The following is a 17,032-nucleotide window of genomic DNA, read 5'->3' as shown; positions in this document are numbered from 1 at the left end:
TTATTGGTTTCTCCGCCTTTCTGAGTTTCAGGTCCTGAAAATTGGGGTGAATCCACAGATGAGGAAGCCTTCCTAACGAGGCTTTTTGTTTGTTTTTGAGACAGGGTTTTGTTTTAGCACAGCTGGTCTGGAACCACCAGCCTCCACCTCCCGAATCCTAGGATCAAAGGCGTGCGGCTCCTCGCCAGGCAGGACTAGGTCTGCCTCTCCTCCCCTAGGGTTGGAATAAAAGGCGAGCGCTAGGTCAACTCTGGAGTAAGGGCAGAAGGCTTCTTCCCGCCCGAGCAGCCGCTCAGACCCGCGCACGGCCGGGGACACCGGAAGAGCCGGGGCCCAGAGGCACCGGCCAATCCCGCAGCTGGCAGGACTGGAGTTCCCGCCTCCGAGGGGCGTGCACGCTCTGTACGCCCGCCGCGGGGGCGCGCGCGTAGGCCCAGCCCTCGTCGCGGCCGCCATTTTAGCTCCAGGTTCGGGCCGCACGGAGCGGGCTGTGGTGGCGGGAGGGGTGGGGGTCCCTGCGAGTTGAACAGCCGTCGTAGTCCCGGCCGCCGGCGTCTCTCTTCTTTCCTTCCTAAGCGCCGGCTCGAGGAGTGCGAGGATGTCCAAGCGGCATCGGTTGGACCTGGGGGAAGACTACCCCTCCGGCAAGAAGCGTGCGGGGACCGATGGGTAAGGCAGGCCGGCGCGCGGCCGCCGCTAGGGCTTTGTTGGCTTGGTGGCGGGGAGCGGGCGGTGCAGGCCGAGTCTTTGTCTGCCTCCGGCGGCCCGGCAGCCTGAGGTGAGCCGAGAGGCCTGTGATAACCATGAGGCCGCGGGCGGCGGGGGTGAGGTGCGGGCCGTGAGGCCTCGGTGCTCGAGTGACGCCGAGAACCGGGGAGAGTGGCCGGGCCCGGCCTCCAAGGGCACGGGGCAGCGGGCGGGCCTGGGCGGCGGCGGGGCAGAAGCACAGCGCGTGGCGGCGGCGGCCTGCCGGGAGAAAGTGAGGCTCGGAGGCCGCCGCGGGGCTGCCAGGCTCCTGCGCGGAAGGTTTGGCGGGAGACGGCGGGCGGTGGTGCCTGGAGTCAGTGGCTGGGAGGCAGCGGCGAACTTCCGCCCTCCGCCTGCGCTCCCGCCATCTCCTGCATTTCCTGCTTTGCAGAAGATCGGCCTTGTTGAGCATATCTGGGGAAGGAGTGGAAGGACATATTCCTCCCCCATCCCTGAAAAAGCTTTTATTTTCTATTATTTTCTCCCAATCTCCTTAAACTCGCTTTTAAAACACTTCAAGAAAGATTTTGGGATTCAAATCCCGCCCACGTGCAAGCTGAGAAATGCTTACACAGATTCGTGGTGTTGGAGAGAGTTGTTTCTTTTCCTCAAGCTTTCCCCAAAGGCGAGGCGATCTGGTAACTGTCAAAATTACCTTTTTTCAAATTTTTTCTTCCACGATTTTCATACATGTAAGGTACATACTCCTTTCCCAGCCCACTTTTTTCCCAATACACTTTTTTTTTGGGTCTCTTTTATTTGTTCACTATTTAGGTACAACGATCTCTGAGTGATCAAAAAAAAAAAAATCGACCGGGTGCTGTCGCGTACCTTCTTAATCCCAGCACTTGGGAGGCAGAGGCAGGCGCATCTCTGGGATCCAGGCCACCCTGGTCTAATAGCTAGTTCCAGACCAGCTGAGGTGCAGGGAGATCTTTCTCAAAACAACCCCCCCCCCAACGAAAATCCACAAAAGTTCGAATATCCAAATCAGCTGCATGATTTTGTTATTGTGTCCTGTAACACCGATTTGCTGTCCAATCAATCATCTGTTATTGAGTGTTCACCCAGAGGCCTTTGGGATAGATTTCTAGGTAGTCTGTTGAACGTTAGTGTAGAGTAGGTCAGGTTAGGGTGTTTTTTTGTTGTTTTTTCCTTAAAATTTTATGAGTGTCTTGCCTGTGTCTATGTGTGTGTACGTACCACTTGGGTGCAGTTCCTACAAGGCCAAAAGAGGGTGTCTGAACCCTGGAAATGGTGTTAAGAGGTGGTTGTGAGCTCTCATGCAGGTGCCAGGAACCGAACTCGGGTCCTCTGCCAGAGCAGTAAGTACTTTTAACCGTTGAGCCATCTCTGATGCTTTCATCTTTGAACATGGAAAGCGGGTTTGTCATGTTTTAATTTTGTAGATTTTTTTTTAAAGCTCACAATACTAGGCATTGTAATAATACAATCCCATCACAAGACAGGCTTTTACACTGCCCCCTTCAAACAGACATTAGTGTGTTTCAGCTCCATGTCACAGTGGCTTAGAGCTAGAAACAAGTTTGAAGCATATATTCTCCGAGGAAAGAGGAAAAGGGACCGCAGAATCGACACTGCTGTCTTTCCTTAATTTATAGCTGGCTCTAGAGCCCTGCCATTTTCAATACATAGTCTAGTACTGTCCTTAGGAGTTGTTGCAGTCTGTTTTAATGACATTTATATTGGGGTGGTTAAGTGGAGAGCCCTTGGTTCTGAATTTCTGTGAGGGTAAAACAAATTACTTGTCATTGGCTAAGGTGAACCATTTCCTTCCTGAGGTCAGATTGGAACAAATGCTGGGAGAGAATTCACTCAGTGGTTTCTGTGTGAGCACAGCTCCATATGTGGTGGTTCTGGGTTTTGTTTTGTTTTTTTTCTTTATTTTTTTGTGGGTAAAGATACCCTTGGTAAAAATGTACTTTTTGGGTCTGCCATGGTAGCCTTTAAATATTTGTTGCTGCTTTTGTAAGTAGAGTTAATTTGTATAAAAGTGATTTCCTTAACTTCGTAGAAATTCTGGTGGCCAGCTTTTACACTGATTTCTCTGGGTTCTTTGCTATATATATATTGGGGGGGGGGCGGGGGGGTCTTTTTGAGACAGTCTCCCTGTAGCCCCAGCTGTCCTGGAACACACTATGTAGACCAAGCTGGCCTTGAACTCACAGAGATCCGCCTGCCTCTGCCTCCGAGTGCTGGGATTAAAGGTGTGTGCCGCCACACCCAGCCGCTGTATATTTTAATATTTATTTATTTGGAGACAGAGTCTCCTATAGCCCCAGCTGGCCTGGAATTCCCAGGCTGCCCTCTAACTCAGAGAGCCACCTGTCTCTGCCTCATACCCAGCTCTGAATGCCATGGATTTCCTTTGTCAGTTTACCATATTTGTGATTGAGGTTTTTCTTTTCCTACTTGATAATTTTAACACACTTGACTGCCAGGGATCCTGTCCTTTTTTAAAGTGCTAAGTATATTTAAAGTGCTAAGTATATTTAGGCGTGTCCATTTTGTCAGCCCTGCTGTTGTATACCACCAGCCCATCTCTCCAGTATCCTTGTGTGTATGTAGGGGATGGGGCATGTATGACACGCTGTGGGTTTGGAAGTAAGAAGACATCTTGGAGGGAGTTGTTTCTCTCTACCATGGGTGTCCAGGGGTAAACGCAAATCCTCAGTTTTGCTAGCTAGTGCCTTTATCCATTAAGCCATCTCCTGGGCTTTCAAAGAAACTCTTTTGGAAGATAAGGACATTACTCTTAACAGTTTGCAATATTCCTGATCAGAACTCTTAGTTGCAGAAGAGTAAAGCATTCGTTAATATGCTCCACACATACAGAGTACATACTGTACCTGACTCTGTTTTAGGTATTTTACATGTATGAACACATTTTCACTATAGTCCTACGTGGTAGATGAGGTTAAACAATTTGACTAGTAGAAAACAAATGTCTCTACACATAGGTATAAAGAAAAAAAACAGCAAATAAATTCCCCCAAATCTTCATTCCTGTTCTTTGGAGAACACTTTGACAATTTTAAGGTCTGTGCAGATTCCTGAATATGAACTGTAACACTGTCGGTGAGTTCTTGCAGTGTGTCATTGTATGCTTTGATGTTTTTCACTCATGTTATTAACCACAGATAGGTTCCTGTTTTCGTTGACTGGATAATACTCCAGTTTAAAGGTGCATTGTAATCCATTTCTTGCTCATTGAAGCTTGTTCTCCCAAGTTTTGTAACTTTGGAAAGTTAGGTCCATAGCTTAAGAACTTGGTGATGTACTGTAAGTATGGAAGATGTGCATTTGCTTTGATGTTTTTCACTCATGTTATTAACCACAGATAGGTTCCTGTTTTCGTTGACTGGATAATACTCCAGTTTAAAGGTGCATTGTAATCCATTTCTTGCTCATTGAAGCTTGTTCTCCCAAGTTTTGTAACTTTGGAAAGTTAGGTCCATAGCTTAAGAACTTGGTGATGTACTGTAAGTATGGAAGATGTGCATTAGGGTTTTTTTTTTTTTTTTTCTTTTTTTGCAAGGGTGGGAGGGAACGACACGGAGTTTTCTCCTATCATAAATGAAGTGATAAGTACAAACGAGTCCTTTTTGTTTTATTTGGGAGGTGGGTGTGCTTGTGCTCCTGGGTACACATGGGGAGGCCAGAGGAGGTAGATGGACAGCCAAGTTCTCTGTTGCCCTCTCCACCTTATTTTTTGAAACGATCTTCCAACCTGCAGCTTGTTGCAGTCTGGCTGGCCAGCAAGCTCCTAGGTTCAATCTTCTCTCTACCCCACTGGTGCTGCTCTTAGTCACATAGCTATGAGGGCTACGAAGTTGAACTCAGGTTTTCTGACAGTCATGGCAAATACACCTGCCCATCTCCCCAGCCACTTCTTCAAAGGTTCTCTCTAGCTCTATGTACCATGATATTTCTGTGGAGTGAACTCTGGACTGTGACGTGCTGGGCAAGTACTCTTCACTGGACTGTATCCCCAGCCCTTTGTAGTTGTAACGTTGTTGCTCAGGCAGGTTTTGAACTTGAAATTTTCTGTTCCTGACTAGATCTCCAAAGTAGCTGGGATTATAGGCCTGAGCTGTCTTTGAACCATTTGAGGCTTACAACCCTTCTTACTTTGCTTTGTAAACTGCTTCTTCACATTTTGGGGTAATAGAAATGTCTACTTAGTTAAGGGATACCTAGACTAGAGGCGGAATGAGAAAAGGAAAGCTGATGGTTGGTAGTATGTATTTCAGATATAGACTGAGTCAAGTTTTGAATTATGAGACTTCATTTTATGTTCATTAAGTTATGCTTTACTATATTTACCTTTGATTTGGGGTGACGTGAGGCTTCATTCAATTTTATCTTGTACGGTCTATAATTCTGTAGTGGATGAACATTGGGATGAAAGAAGAGAAGCTCCATGTCTAGTAAGACTTTCCTCCCCTGTGAATTGGTCTGCATGGATTATACTATATGAAGAATAAGATCGGATATAAACTGATCAGTCTTGCGATTGAGCCATTCTCACGCATGGTGTGTTTAGTTAACATTTTAGCTGTGTTCTGCTCAAGGGAGTTACTGCTGCTCAGCTATTGGATGGTTAGGGAGAGTGAATGTTTCCTTTTCTGATACTTGGCTCCCATGAAATGAACTTTGCTTGGAAATAAGGAGCTGTGGCAGGGTTAGGTAGGGGTTGGCTTCCATGTTGACTCCTTAGTCTTGTGTCCCAGTAACTTTGTCTGCTGTAGGAGTCAGTCTGAAGTAAACTAGAGTAGAGTGGATAAACAGATTATTTCCACCACCAGGTGCTCAGAAATCACTTTCAGATGCAACGCAAAGCCATGATGTTTGTCATCTTTCTTAGCATAGACTATTTTAACATTACTGCATTAGGACTATTTCTAGTATCTCTAAAAGTGTTTGTATCAGAAATGACTACTTAAAATTGGCCAAAGTTCAGTAAAGTGACTGCTTTTACAATATTTTTGTTATTCATTTTATGTGCATGAGTGTCTTGCTTGTATGTAGGTAGGTGCAGTGCCTGCAGAAGTCAGAAGAGGGCGTTGGATCCCCTGGAACTGGAATTACAGATGGTTGTTAGTGACCATGTGGGTGCTGGGAATTGAACCCAGGTCTTGTGCCAGAACAGCCAGTGCTCTTAACTGCTGACCTGTCTCTCCAGCTCCTTGTAATTTTGTAAAACTTCATACTGTGAAGTTTGTTTTTAATTTGACTGTTTCATCATTGTATGGTTGACCAAGGTACATAGGTTTATAGTGTACTTTCATTTTCTTTTAAGCTGTTACTATAAAGTTAAATGCAAAGGAATAAATGTTTTTTAGTTTTTCTTAGATATACTCAGCAAAATCAAGACTCAAGTACTAGAAAATAAAGCCACCCATAATTCTATAATTTATGTTTATTACTTGCAATTACGTATATTATATTGAATTATGCTTTTTATTTAGTGCTATGATACAAAGTTTAAAAAATACCTTTCATATAAGCTGAGGAGAATCTGGAGAAGATAAGAAGCTTCTTCTACTTTGGCTCTTTTTCTCACCTACCCAACTGCAGACTGATTACATGCAGTCTCTAAGAAGGAAAAAGTTTTAGAAGGAAAGGTTTTTATTTTATTTTATTTTATTTTTTGGTCTTCTTGAGACAGGGTCTCCCTATAGCTCCAGCTGCCTGGAAATCGCTCTATAGAACAGGCTGGCTTTGAACTCACAGAGGATCCACCTGCCTCTGCCCAAGTGCTGGGATTAAAGGCGTACACCACCATGCCTGGCAGAAGGAAAGGTTTTTAATTGTAGTTCATTAAAAAAAATTTGAGACAGGGTCTCACTAGGTAGCCCTGGCTGAGCTGGAACTTGCTATGTAGACCACACTGCCTTCTATTTCAGAGATCTACCTACCTCTGCCTCCCAGTGCTTAAAGGCATGTACTACTGTGTCCGGCTTAAAATTTTTTTTTATATTTCATTTTAATTAACTTATTTTTGGTCTTTTGAGACAGGGTCTCCTTATAGCCTCAGTAGGCCTGGAACTCACTCAGGCCGCCTCTATCTCACAGAGACCCACCTAACCTCTGCCTCCCGAGTCCTGGGACTAAAGGTGTGTGCCATCATGCTGCAGGCTCTTACTTAAATTTTGTTTCTGTGTGTATGTCTAGAGCCTCCAGGTAGAGGTCAGAGGAACACTTAAGTCAGTTTTCTCCTTGTAGGTCCTGGGGATTGGCCTCAGATTGGTTGGTAGTAAACCAGCTGAGTCATCTCCCTGACCTGTAGCTCAGTTATTCTTTCGGTCATGTTAAAAGTTTTAGAAAGATGGAATATTATCTAGTAAAGAAGAGGTATTTATGGTGGTGAATGAAGAATCCTTGATTATTTCTGGTAGTTATATAATCCATTGAGATTAATACATTTATGCTCTTGGGACTGTAATGCTTCTATGAACATTGTTTTAAAAACTCAGAATCTGATTTCTAAATTTTTGTATTTCTAGGAAAGACCGGGATCGAGATCGGGATCGTGAGGATCGATCTAAAGACCGAGATCGAGAGCGTGATAGAGGAGATAGAGAACGGGAGAGGGAGAAAGAAAAGGAAAAGGAATTGCGTGCTTCCACCAACGCCATGCTTATCAGTGCCGGGTTACCACCTTTGAAAGCTTCCCATTCAGCTCACTCAACCCACTCGGCTCATTCAACACATTCTACACATTCTGCCCATTCAACACACACTGGACACGCAGGACACACGTCACTTCCACAGTGCATTAACCCATTTACCAACTTACCACATACTCCTCGATACTATGATATTCTAAAGAAACGACTTCAGCTCCCTGTTTGGGAATACAAGGATAGGTTTACAGATATTCTTGTTAGGCATCAGTCATTTGTACTGGTTGGTGAAACTGGGTCTGGTAAAACAACACAGGTGAGTTATTGTATACCACAGTAAATATTTTACTAATGTTTAAGCTTACCGAATGCTGCTTACTGGGTCCTGGTGGTCAGTTTCCATTATTTTGCTTGTCTTGTACTTTAATGACTAGCACTTTTTAGGGACTCTCAGAGTGAGATTCCTACAGTGCTTAATTTTCTTGAGTCAGTACAAGAAAATAACTGCCTTTTTTTTCTCATCTTGATACATTAACCATGGCAAGGATAATTTCCAACCCACTTTAACCCTGGGGCAGTACAGTTAGGGGTACAAAGTTTTCTAATGCTTGGGTAGAGAAATCTGAATCATAGGAGTAGTTAATTGTTTCTATTAAATTTGAACTCATAAATGTTCAAAAAGTAGAAGTGATCGTTGTGGCGTCATACGATTTTAATCACAATACTTGGGGGCCCAAGGCCAGTGGGGTCTACATAGGGAGTTCAGGCAAGCTGGGGCTACAGGGAGACCCTGTTTTAAATAAACAGAACAAAACCGCAGAAACAACTCCTTAAAAAGTAGAAGTGCTGCAAGGTAGGCAGGAAATCTTAGGACCTTCGCTGCCATTATTTTACTAGACCCCTGATGATAGATATGTACTCTATTTTTATTGCATTTCTTTCTGCCTGATGTATATGGGTGTGTACATGCCACAGGACAGCTTGAGAAAATCAGTTCTGTCCTACCACCATAAGCTGGTGATAGAACTCTGGTTGTCAGGCTTAGGGGCAAGTGCCTTTACCCACTGCACTACCCTACTTGGCCCTACACTGATTTTTAATCGCTTTTAGGGGCAAGTATGTTTACAGAAGTGGGAATTGTTGTAATCCATGTTCCCAAATAGCCTTCTTTGCATAGGGAACATACCAGCTATAAGCATGTATGAGGGAAGCTTTTAGATTGGGCTACTGAATTTAGGGGAATCTGATAGGTGAGAAATTGTATTTATATATATTATATATATAATTTTTGGGGGGGTTCTTTTTGAGACAGCCTTCCTGTGGCTCTAGCTGACCTGGAACTCATGAAGACTCCCCTGCCTCCGTCTCCTGAGTGCTGGGATTAAAGGCATGCGCCACCACACCTGGTGTGGGTTTTTTTTTTTTTTTAATGTGTATAAGTGTACCCGGGTTGGGCAATGCCTGTGGAGGTCAGAAGAGGGTGTTGGATCCTTAGGAACTGGAGTTACAGACAGTTGTTAGCCTCCATGTAGGTGCTAGGAATTGAACCCAGGTCCTCTGCAAGAACAGACAGTGCTCTTAACCACTGTGCTATCTCCAGCCCTGTATTTGTAATTTTATAGCATTTTCTTGCTGAACTGGAGTAAGGTTATTAACCTTTTTTGTTCTAACCTGAATAAATTTAAAGAATTTGGTTTGATAATAAAAATCCCTGACTATTGTAGAAAAATTGGAAAATTCAGGAAAACATTGAAGTTTAACAATTGCCCATCTTTATATGCAGAGATGTTATTTTCTATTGGCATATTTTTCATGTTTATGTACGTGGAATAAATGTTGATTGAGTATACTGTTTGGCAGTCGCCCTACCACTGAGCTGTATTCCCAGCCCTTTTACTTTTTTTGAAATGAGATCTTATTATGTAGTCCAGGTTGGCCTCCAATTTGCTCCTCTGCCTCAGCCTGTAATTATAGGCATGTACCATCAAACTTGGTTTATGATTTTTCTTTTTAAAAATTATGTGTTACAAACCAGTTTATTTCATTTTTTAAAGTTAAAGGCAACCAAAATAGGAAACTTATTAAGCTTAATGTTGGTGTTAAGAGCTCAGACTTTTAATTTGCTATGTTGCAGTCTTAAAAAAAAAAAACCACATGAAAGAGCTTTTATGAATGTCACAGAATTTATGTCCACTCAGGATTCTAACCATCTTATAGGTCAGTGTTTATATGACCCCATCCAGCTTAAAGAGTTCATCTTATTCTAAGCCTGAGTTGAGTTATAAATAATTGTTTGTCTAATTGAATTTTAAGTTATCAGAATGAGATAAAGTACTTGATAAATATATTTTTTTATGCAGGCAGAATACAAATAATTAAAACGTGAAATTATTTCATAGATACCACAGTGGTGTGTGGAATATATGCGATCATTGCCAGGCCCGAAACGAGGAGTTGCCTGTACCCAACCCAGGAGGGTAGCTGCCATGAGTGTGGCTCAGAGAGTTGCTGATGAGATGGATGTGATGTTGGGCCAGGAAGTTGGCTACTCCATTCGATTTGAAGACTGCAGTAGTGCAAAAACCATTCTTAAGTAAGTGCTGTGTTGTTAAAATGGACACGTTTCTCTGACTTAACTACAAGTTGAGATTTACTAGTGGAGTTACCAGTTGTAGAGTAGACTGAAATGGACTGTCTAAGACTTTCTAGGTAACCTTTAATATCGAGTCTTACTCTTGGTAGTAATGTATTTAGCTGTTGAGTAGAAATTAAAGTTCAAAGGTCAGATTTTAGTTACTTTGTGTGCTATGCTTTCTGTGAAATATTACTAATATCATAAAATACGGACTTTTAGTAGAGGTTCTTTGATCAGTTAAATGTGGTAGAAGAGTAAAGCTTACTAGTTAAAGATGGCTGCATTTAGAATGAATGATATGTAGATGTGTAGGTGGGTTGTGATATATTTGGGGGTAAGGGAACTTTTAACAATGCAGCTCTTGGTGTGCTTGATGAATTGAAAGAAGGAAACTTCTTCTGTAATGTATTTGCGATGCCCTTTTTTGGGGGTAGGGGGTGTTCCCTATAGCCTCAACTGGCCTGGAACTCTTAGGTAGACCAGGCTGGCTTGGAACTCAAAAGAGATCCACCTGTCTCTCTTTCCCAAGTGCTGGGATTAGGGGTATGCGGCATGTACCACCATGCCCGGCAAGGGCTGGTTGTTTATAGTTTAAGTGCACATGACCAGATTGAGCCTAGCTTTTACTTACCCAGTTTTTTTCTTCTAGTTGAAGTCTGAATAAGTGATATATGTATTGCCTGACAAATAATCTTTCTCTTGTTTGTATTTACTTGGATTTGTAGGACGTTTAAACCAGTTTTAGCAATAACTCTTTGTTATGACTCAATTTCTGTGAGTGTATTTTAAAGAGTTTAGAACACAATGTGAAGTGGTCAGTTATGTGAACCTGTGGTGATACACTGTAACAAATGAGAGTTCTGATTAGGTTTGACATTTTCAAATGTATGCAGAAGTAGGAAAGTACTGTGAGACTGTTGTCTATAAAATTACCTATCTTTCAGCCATTTTAGTTTCATCCTTATCTGAGCATTTTTGCTCATTTTGAAGCATCCTAAGTAGAATGTAATTTGTCTTTAAATATTTAGTGTGTCTCTTTCCTTTTTTGGTCTTTTTGAGACAGGGTCTCCCTGTAGCCCCAGCTGTCCTGGATGGCCTCGAACTCACAAAGATCCTCCTCCCTCTGCCTCCCAAGTGCTGGGATTAAAGGTGTGCGCTACCACTCCTGGCACAGTGTCTCTCATTCTTAAAGTGTGTCATATTTAAAAAACAATTCTTAATCAAAATATCCAGGTGCTCTAGTGATCTTTTTTCTAGTTTGTGGCAGTGTATTTGTTAGAACTTTGTATTTACTTTCTTTTTTGTTTTTGGTCTTTTTTGAGACAGGGTCTCTCTGTAGCCAAAATTGGCCTGGAACTTACTGTGTGGATCAGGCTGGGATTAAAGGCATGAACCACCATGCAGGCAAAACCTTGTCTTTCTCTCTCTTTTTTTTTTATTAATAAATTGATTGAATTTTTGTGTATTTCATACATAAAATCAACTTTGACACCCTCTCATAGCCCCCCCACTGGAGTTCATACATTCTGTCATTTGGATTAAGGCCTATTAGTAAAGTTAGTGTCCTGAGATGTCCCTCAGTGCAAGTTCATCCACCAGGGTTTAGTCAGCCTATCTGGAGTCTCCCTTCAAGATCAGCTCTTCCTCACCCAGCAGTAATCAACTGCCAAATAGTTGACTAAGATAGAGTCTTGCTGTTCCTTTCCATAGTTCGGTGCTGGGTTTTTGTCTGCCTAAGTTTGCATGGGTCTTGGTACATGCTGACACCATTGCTGTAAATTTGTATGAGAATAGTCCCAGGCACCTGTAGAAAAGAACTATTTGTGTATGACCATGCACTTCCTCCCTGCCTCTTGAAATCTTTCCGCCCCTCTCTTCTGCAGTGGTCCCTGAGACCTGGGTGGGTGGACCTCAATATAGGAGTCCTGTCCAAGGACCTACACTCTACCAACTTATTCTCTGCTTTTTGTTTTTGGCCCTCTGCTGCATGAGGGAGCTTCATTGATGAGAAGTGAAAGATGTATTAGTGTTCTTTTCATCCCTTGTTCTATGTTCTGTGAGTCTTAGGTGTAGAGATGGCATCTTAGATGTGCCACTTAGGCTTGGGCAGTTCACAGAGAATCTCTGCATGTGACCAGTGGTATAACTGTAATAATCTCAGTTGAAAAAGAAGCTACTTTTATGAGTGGTAATTGGGATTCGTGTCTGTAAATTTAAGGATCCATGTTTTACACATAGTAAGAAATGACTACTTTGAGTTGTTGACCAGGGTAATCCAAGGGACTCCCAAAATTTACACAGACTCTTGGCACAGTCCTTGATTGCTTCCCAGAACTTGAAGGTAAGATCCTATTGCTGAAGACAGGATGTACTTTGGACACAGGACTTGGTGCAGTAGAGTTGGAACTGATCTGGAAGCCACTTCCCCTGAAGGCTAACTCTCATAGCTTTGGAGAGCATAGAAGCTGATAAGGGAGAACATCAACCCCAGCATCAAGGCTTAAAAACCACCTCAATGACCAACACAGCAAACTACATTGGTGCAATAGTGGCACTCTTGGGGGCAATCATCAGCTGCCTAATTGGACTTAAAGCCCATTCAGTGGGAGGAAACTCATGTCTGGTACTGTAAACCTAGCCAAATACACGTAAGCTGGAGAGGTCCTAGACCTTGGAGAAAATCCAAAGGCTCTCATATCCCCTAGGCAAATGTAATGTCTTTACTTTCTTAATATCAGTTCAAACTTCAGAATACTTAAGTCAGCTTATCTTTGATTATTTTTTAATTAAACCTTAATTTTCATTGAACAACAAAGGACAAATTTTTCTTCAACTGTAGTAGGAATGTTCTGACTGATTCATTATGTAACATTTTTTCTTCCTCTGTTACAGGGGAGAGATCAGAATTTGGAAATTGAGAATTGAGAAAGTTACGTGTAGTATTAATACTGTGTGTAGAAGTAGAGGAAGGGTAGGCTTTCAAAAGATGAGTCCTTGTGAAAGACTACTTTGGTTCAGTGAATAGGGAGTGACAGAATGGTGTTATAGTTCAGAGTGAAGTTTTGTTTTGGCGAGTTACAATATTTAATTATGAAGCAATTCCCAGAGGTTATAATTAAGCTCTGGGAAAATTATTCCAGATAAGGTAAGTTTATTGGAGTTTTGTTCAAGAGCTAAAACTAATCTGTTGTTTTAACTAATACTAGTAAAGGGGGGTACATTACCTTTTCCCATTACCTTCAAGGAAAGAAAAGTTTGCACTGTAACTCTTTCCTATTTAATTGGAAAAAAACTAGCTATCTGTGGTTTTAATTGCTAGGACTGCTTCACCAGGCAGTATTGTAAAGAATGCCTGTGTATATTTGGTATATATTTGGTATGACCATGTATCAACTAAATTTGAAAACCCAGATACTGAAACCAACTACAGCCTTAATAAACTGATTAGTAGTTTTGTGTCTAATTGGGTAGGAAGAGTACATAATCTGTCAGCTTTTTACCCTCTATTAGCTATATCATATATAGAAATAAACTGCTTATGTGCCCCTTGTATAGGCAAGTGAATTTTTTAATTTCATTACAAAAGAATATTAAAGAGGACTAATTTTTGAAGGCTTTTTTTTTTTTTGAGATAAGGTCTCACTGTAGTCCTGGCTAGTCTCCAACTCAGATCTGGCTTCCTTTTCCTCTTCCTCCCTAGTGCTGGAAGTAAAGTTGTGTGCAACCATGCCCAGCTTGAAGATTCTGCTTAATTAAGGTCTCAGAATTGCATAGTTTTAGACTACATTTTTGTGTGTTTAAAGTTGTCCCTGTAAAGTACCAACAGTACTTTCAAAGTATTTTTGATTGTGTATTGGTCTAGATTTTCATCTGTTTTGATTTAGATTTTGCTTAAATACCCAGTTGTAGTGGGAAAGTTGCTAATTTGGGGAGTGGGGTAGAGTTTGAGACAGGGTCTCACTATGTAGTGCTGGTGGGCTTGGAACACCTATATAGACCAAGCTGGCCTAGAACTCAGATCTGCCTGCCTCTTCCAAGTGCCTGGGATTAAAGGCATACACCACCATGCCAGACTAAGTGGTTTATAATCCCACCACCCACATGGCAACTAGTAGCTGTCCGGAACTCTAGTTCCAGGGGATCCAACAGCCTCTTCTGTCTTCCGCAGGCATTGCATGGCACGGGTGCACTTAACCTACATGCAGGCAATACGCACACACACATAAAAATAAAATATATAAAAAGTAGCTTAATACTGAGGAAATCCTATTATTTACCAATTAATATTTACTCAGTGCTTTTGTTGGGCAGTCTAGTAGCAAAAAGTAAGTCTGGTACATATCTCAAAAGCAAGATTGGATCAGGCATCTGAAACAGAACATGGGGTTTATATTTAAAAAAAAAAAAGAGAGAAATTGGATTTTTTTGATGTTGGACCTAACCCAGCAAGTGTCCTATGAATGAACTGTATCATGGCCCTGGAAAGTTAGAATTTAAGTATAGGACACAGTTGTAAGTGATAGACAGAGGGATTGGGTACAGGGTAAGAATTTCAGGAATATTGGGTTAGCAACATTCTTCTTTTTTTCCTTAAGAGGAAACTTTTAAGCATCAATATATATACATATACATATATATATATATATACACACACATACACACACATATATATATATATATATATATATATATATATATAGTGTCTGTGTGCTCCTGTGTTCTTGTGTGTGTGTATAAGTTGGTCAGTCAGTGGGTCAGAAGACAACTTAGGTTCTCCCCCCTTTACCCTGGGGCTTTAAGTCAGGTTGTCGGGCTTGGAGGCAAGTGCCTTTACTATTGAGTTGTTTTGCCTGTTTTTTTTTACTTGAGAAAGAAGTGTAGGATTTTTTTTTTCTTGTTGTTTATTAAATATTAGACCAGTTTGTTTTAAGGTAGCATTTTTTAAAAAATTTAGTTTATGTGTATGCATGTATTGCCTGCATGTAGGTAGGTGCACCCATGTCGTGCAATGCCCGTGCAGGTCAGAAGAGGCTGTTGGTTGGGACTGGTGTTACGGACAGTTGTTAACTGACATATGGGTGCTGGGATTTGAACCCGGGTCTTCTGCAAGAAGACCCAGTGTTCTGACCACTGAGCCATCTCTCCAGCTCTTAAGTTAACATTTTTATGCCAGATGACTTTTAAGCTAATAAAGAACTACTTTATGGCCAGAATATAAATGATCATGTTTAGCATGTTTGAATCTCTGTTGACTGAACCATAAAATCTTAGGAAACAGGATTTGTGCTTGATTTCCGTATGCTTACCCTGCACATAGAACTTGGCTTTTTTTTTTTTTGGTCTCTCAGACAGACTAGCCCCAGCTGTCCTGAAACTCATGTAGACAAGGCTGGCCTTGAATTCACAGAGATCCATCTGATCAAAGGTGGCACGCCCAGTAGAACTTTGCCTCTTTTATTTTTCCCCTTCCCCCTTTATCTGAGAAAGTTAAAGAAGAAGCCGGAATGTGAAATTTGCGACATTTTAGAGTTTGGGTTAATATTGAGCATAATTCTAAAAAAATAGTAGGTAGATCATTCATGAAGGTACCATCTCTTTGGCAAAACTTCTTGAAGCAGGCTATGGTGGACCAGTGATAATTACAAAATTTGCCCCTCATCCGGAATCTATTTTGGTTATCCGATTCACCTCAATTACAAGACTGATTAATTTAGGAAATAGAAAGTTGTTTGCTTGGTAGACCGGGCTGTTGTGAGACTATTCTGACATGTCTTTTTTTTTGTGTGTGGGTGTGGGTGTGTGTGTGTGTGTGTGTGTGTGTGTGTGTGTGTGTGTGTATCATGCTGCTAAAGCCAGAAAAGGTAAAAACAAGAGGACAAGATTGAAATATTTGATAGGGAAAAAGATAAACAGTCTTGGATTTGAGTAATAAACTGCCCCTTGTAAAGCTTGATGGAGGTAAGATCTGAACAAAAAATGCTTTTTACACAAACTGGATCATAAAGTCTATAGAAATCTTTTAATTTCAAAAAGGGTGGACAGTCTCTAGGCAAGAATATGAATGGGAATCCAAAAGTATTTAGTAGACCCTAGCAGAACACACTTAAGACAGTAAGGAGCTGGGTGGTTCAGGAAACTAAAATAAATTCATTTGGCATGTGTGAATTTAGCCGGTGGCAAATTGAAAATAATCTAGAAAAAAATTGGTGTTTGAATTAAACTTAGGTTTTTCTCTTGTTGTTCCTTAAAAAATCTAACTCTGTATGCTTAACATTTGCTTTATAATTAGGTATTACATATCATCTAGAAACCAAAGTAATATGGAAACATGTTCATAGGTTACATGCTAGGCTAATTAATGAGACCAGAGCATCTACAGATTCTGGTATTTACTTGGTCTTGAAACCAATTCCCCAAGGCGGAAGACAAATTTCAAAAGATCAGAGTGTCTTTCAGAAGTGTTGATTCACTATAAACTTTAAAGAAAATACTACATAGAAACTTGTTCTGTAGGTGTATCGGACAAGAAGCAACATAGGGAGAAAGGATGTATTTTGACTTAAGTTTATGGAGGGATGCAGTTCCATCATTGGAAGGAAGGCCTGGGGTCACAAATGTGAGACAACTGGTGAATGTGTCCATTTAAAAAAGCAGAAGTCTGCCAGCGCTCAGCTGGTTTCTCATCTGGGACTCCTAGCCCACGGGATGGTGCCTCCCACAGAGTGGGTTTTCCCTCTATACTTAAAAGTTTCTGGAAACACGCTTATTAAAGATCCAGAAATTTGTTTCCATAATGATTCTAAAGCCCATCAAATTTACAGTAATCAAGATAACCACCGCAGTGGGTAAGCGCTTCTTTAATAGAAGCTCAGTGTAAGTAGAAGACTTACAGACCTGCCTTAATTATTTTCAGCATTAATATATATGTATATATGTGTGTATATATGTATATATATATATACACATACACACATTCATCTGAGTCCTTTGTAGAACTCCA

At 41.4% G+C, this 17,032-nt stretch overlaps 1 protein-coding gene across 1 annotated transcript in view; it reads left to right on the top strand.

Annotated features, from left to right (window-relative positions):
- Positions 1–415: 415 nt before the first annotated feature.
- The window catches only part of Dhx15 (DEAH-box helicase 15), a 39,459-nt gene continuing 22,842 nt past the window's right edge, over positions 416–17,032 (top strand). The window contains exons 1-3 of the mRNA XM_008837327.1: positions 416–669; positions 7,278–7,713; positions 9,797–9,990. Coding sequence (XP_008835549.1) covers positions 599–669; positions 7,278–7,713; positions 9,797–9,990 — 701 coding nt within the window. The 5' untranslated portion in view covers positions 416–598. The remainder of the gene's footprint in view (positions 670–7,277; positions 7,714–9,796; positions 9,991–17,032) is intronic.

The sequence above is a fragment of the Nannospalax galili genome, unplaced genomic scaffold (genome assembly GCF_000622305.1).
Source record: "Nannospalax galili isolate Female #2095 unplaced genomic scaffold, S.galili_v1.0 scaffold777, whole genome shotgun sequence".
Lineage (NCBI taxonomy): Eukaryota > Metazoa > Chordata > Mammalia > Rodentia > Spalacidae > Nannospalax > Nannospalax galili.
The sequence above is the reverse complement of the archived record's forward strand: the minus strand, read 5'-3'. Positions and strand labels throughout refer to the sequence as shown.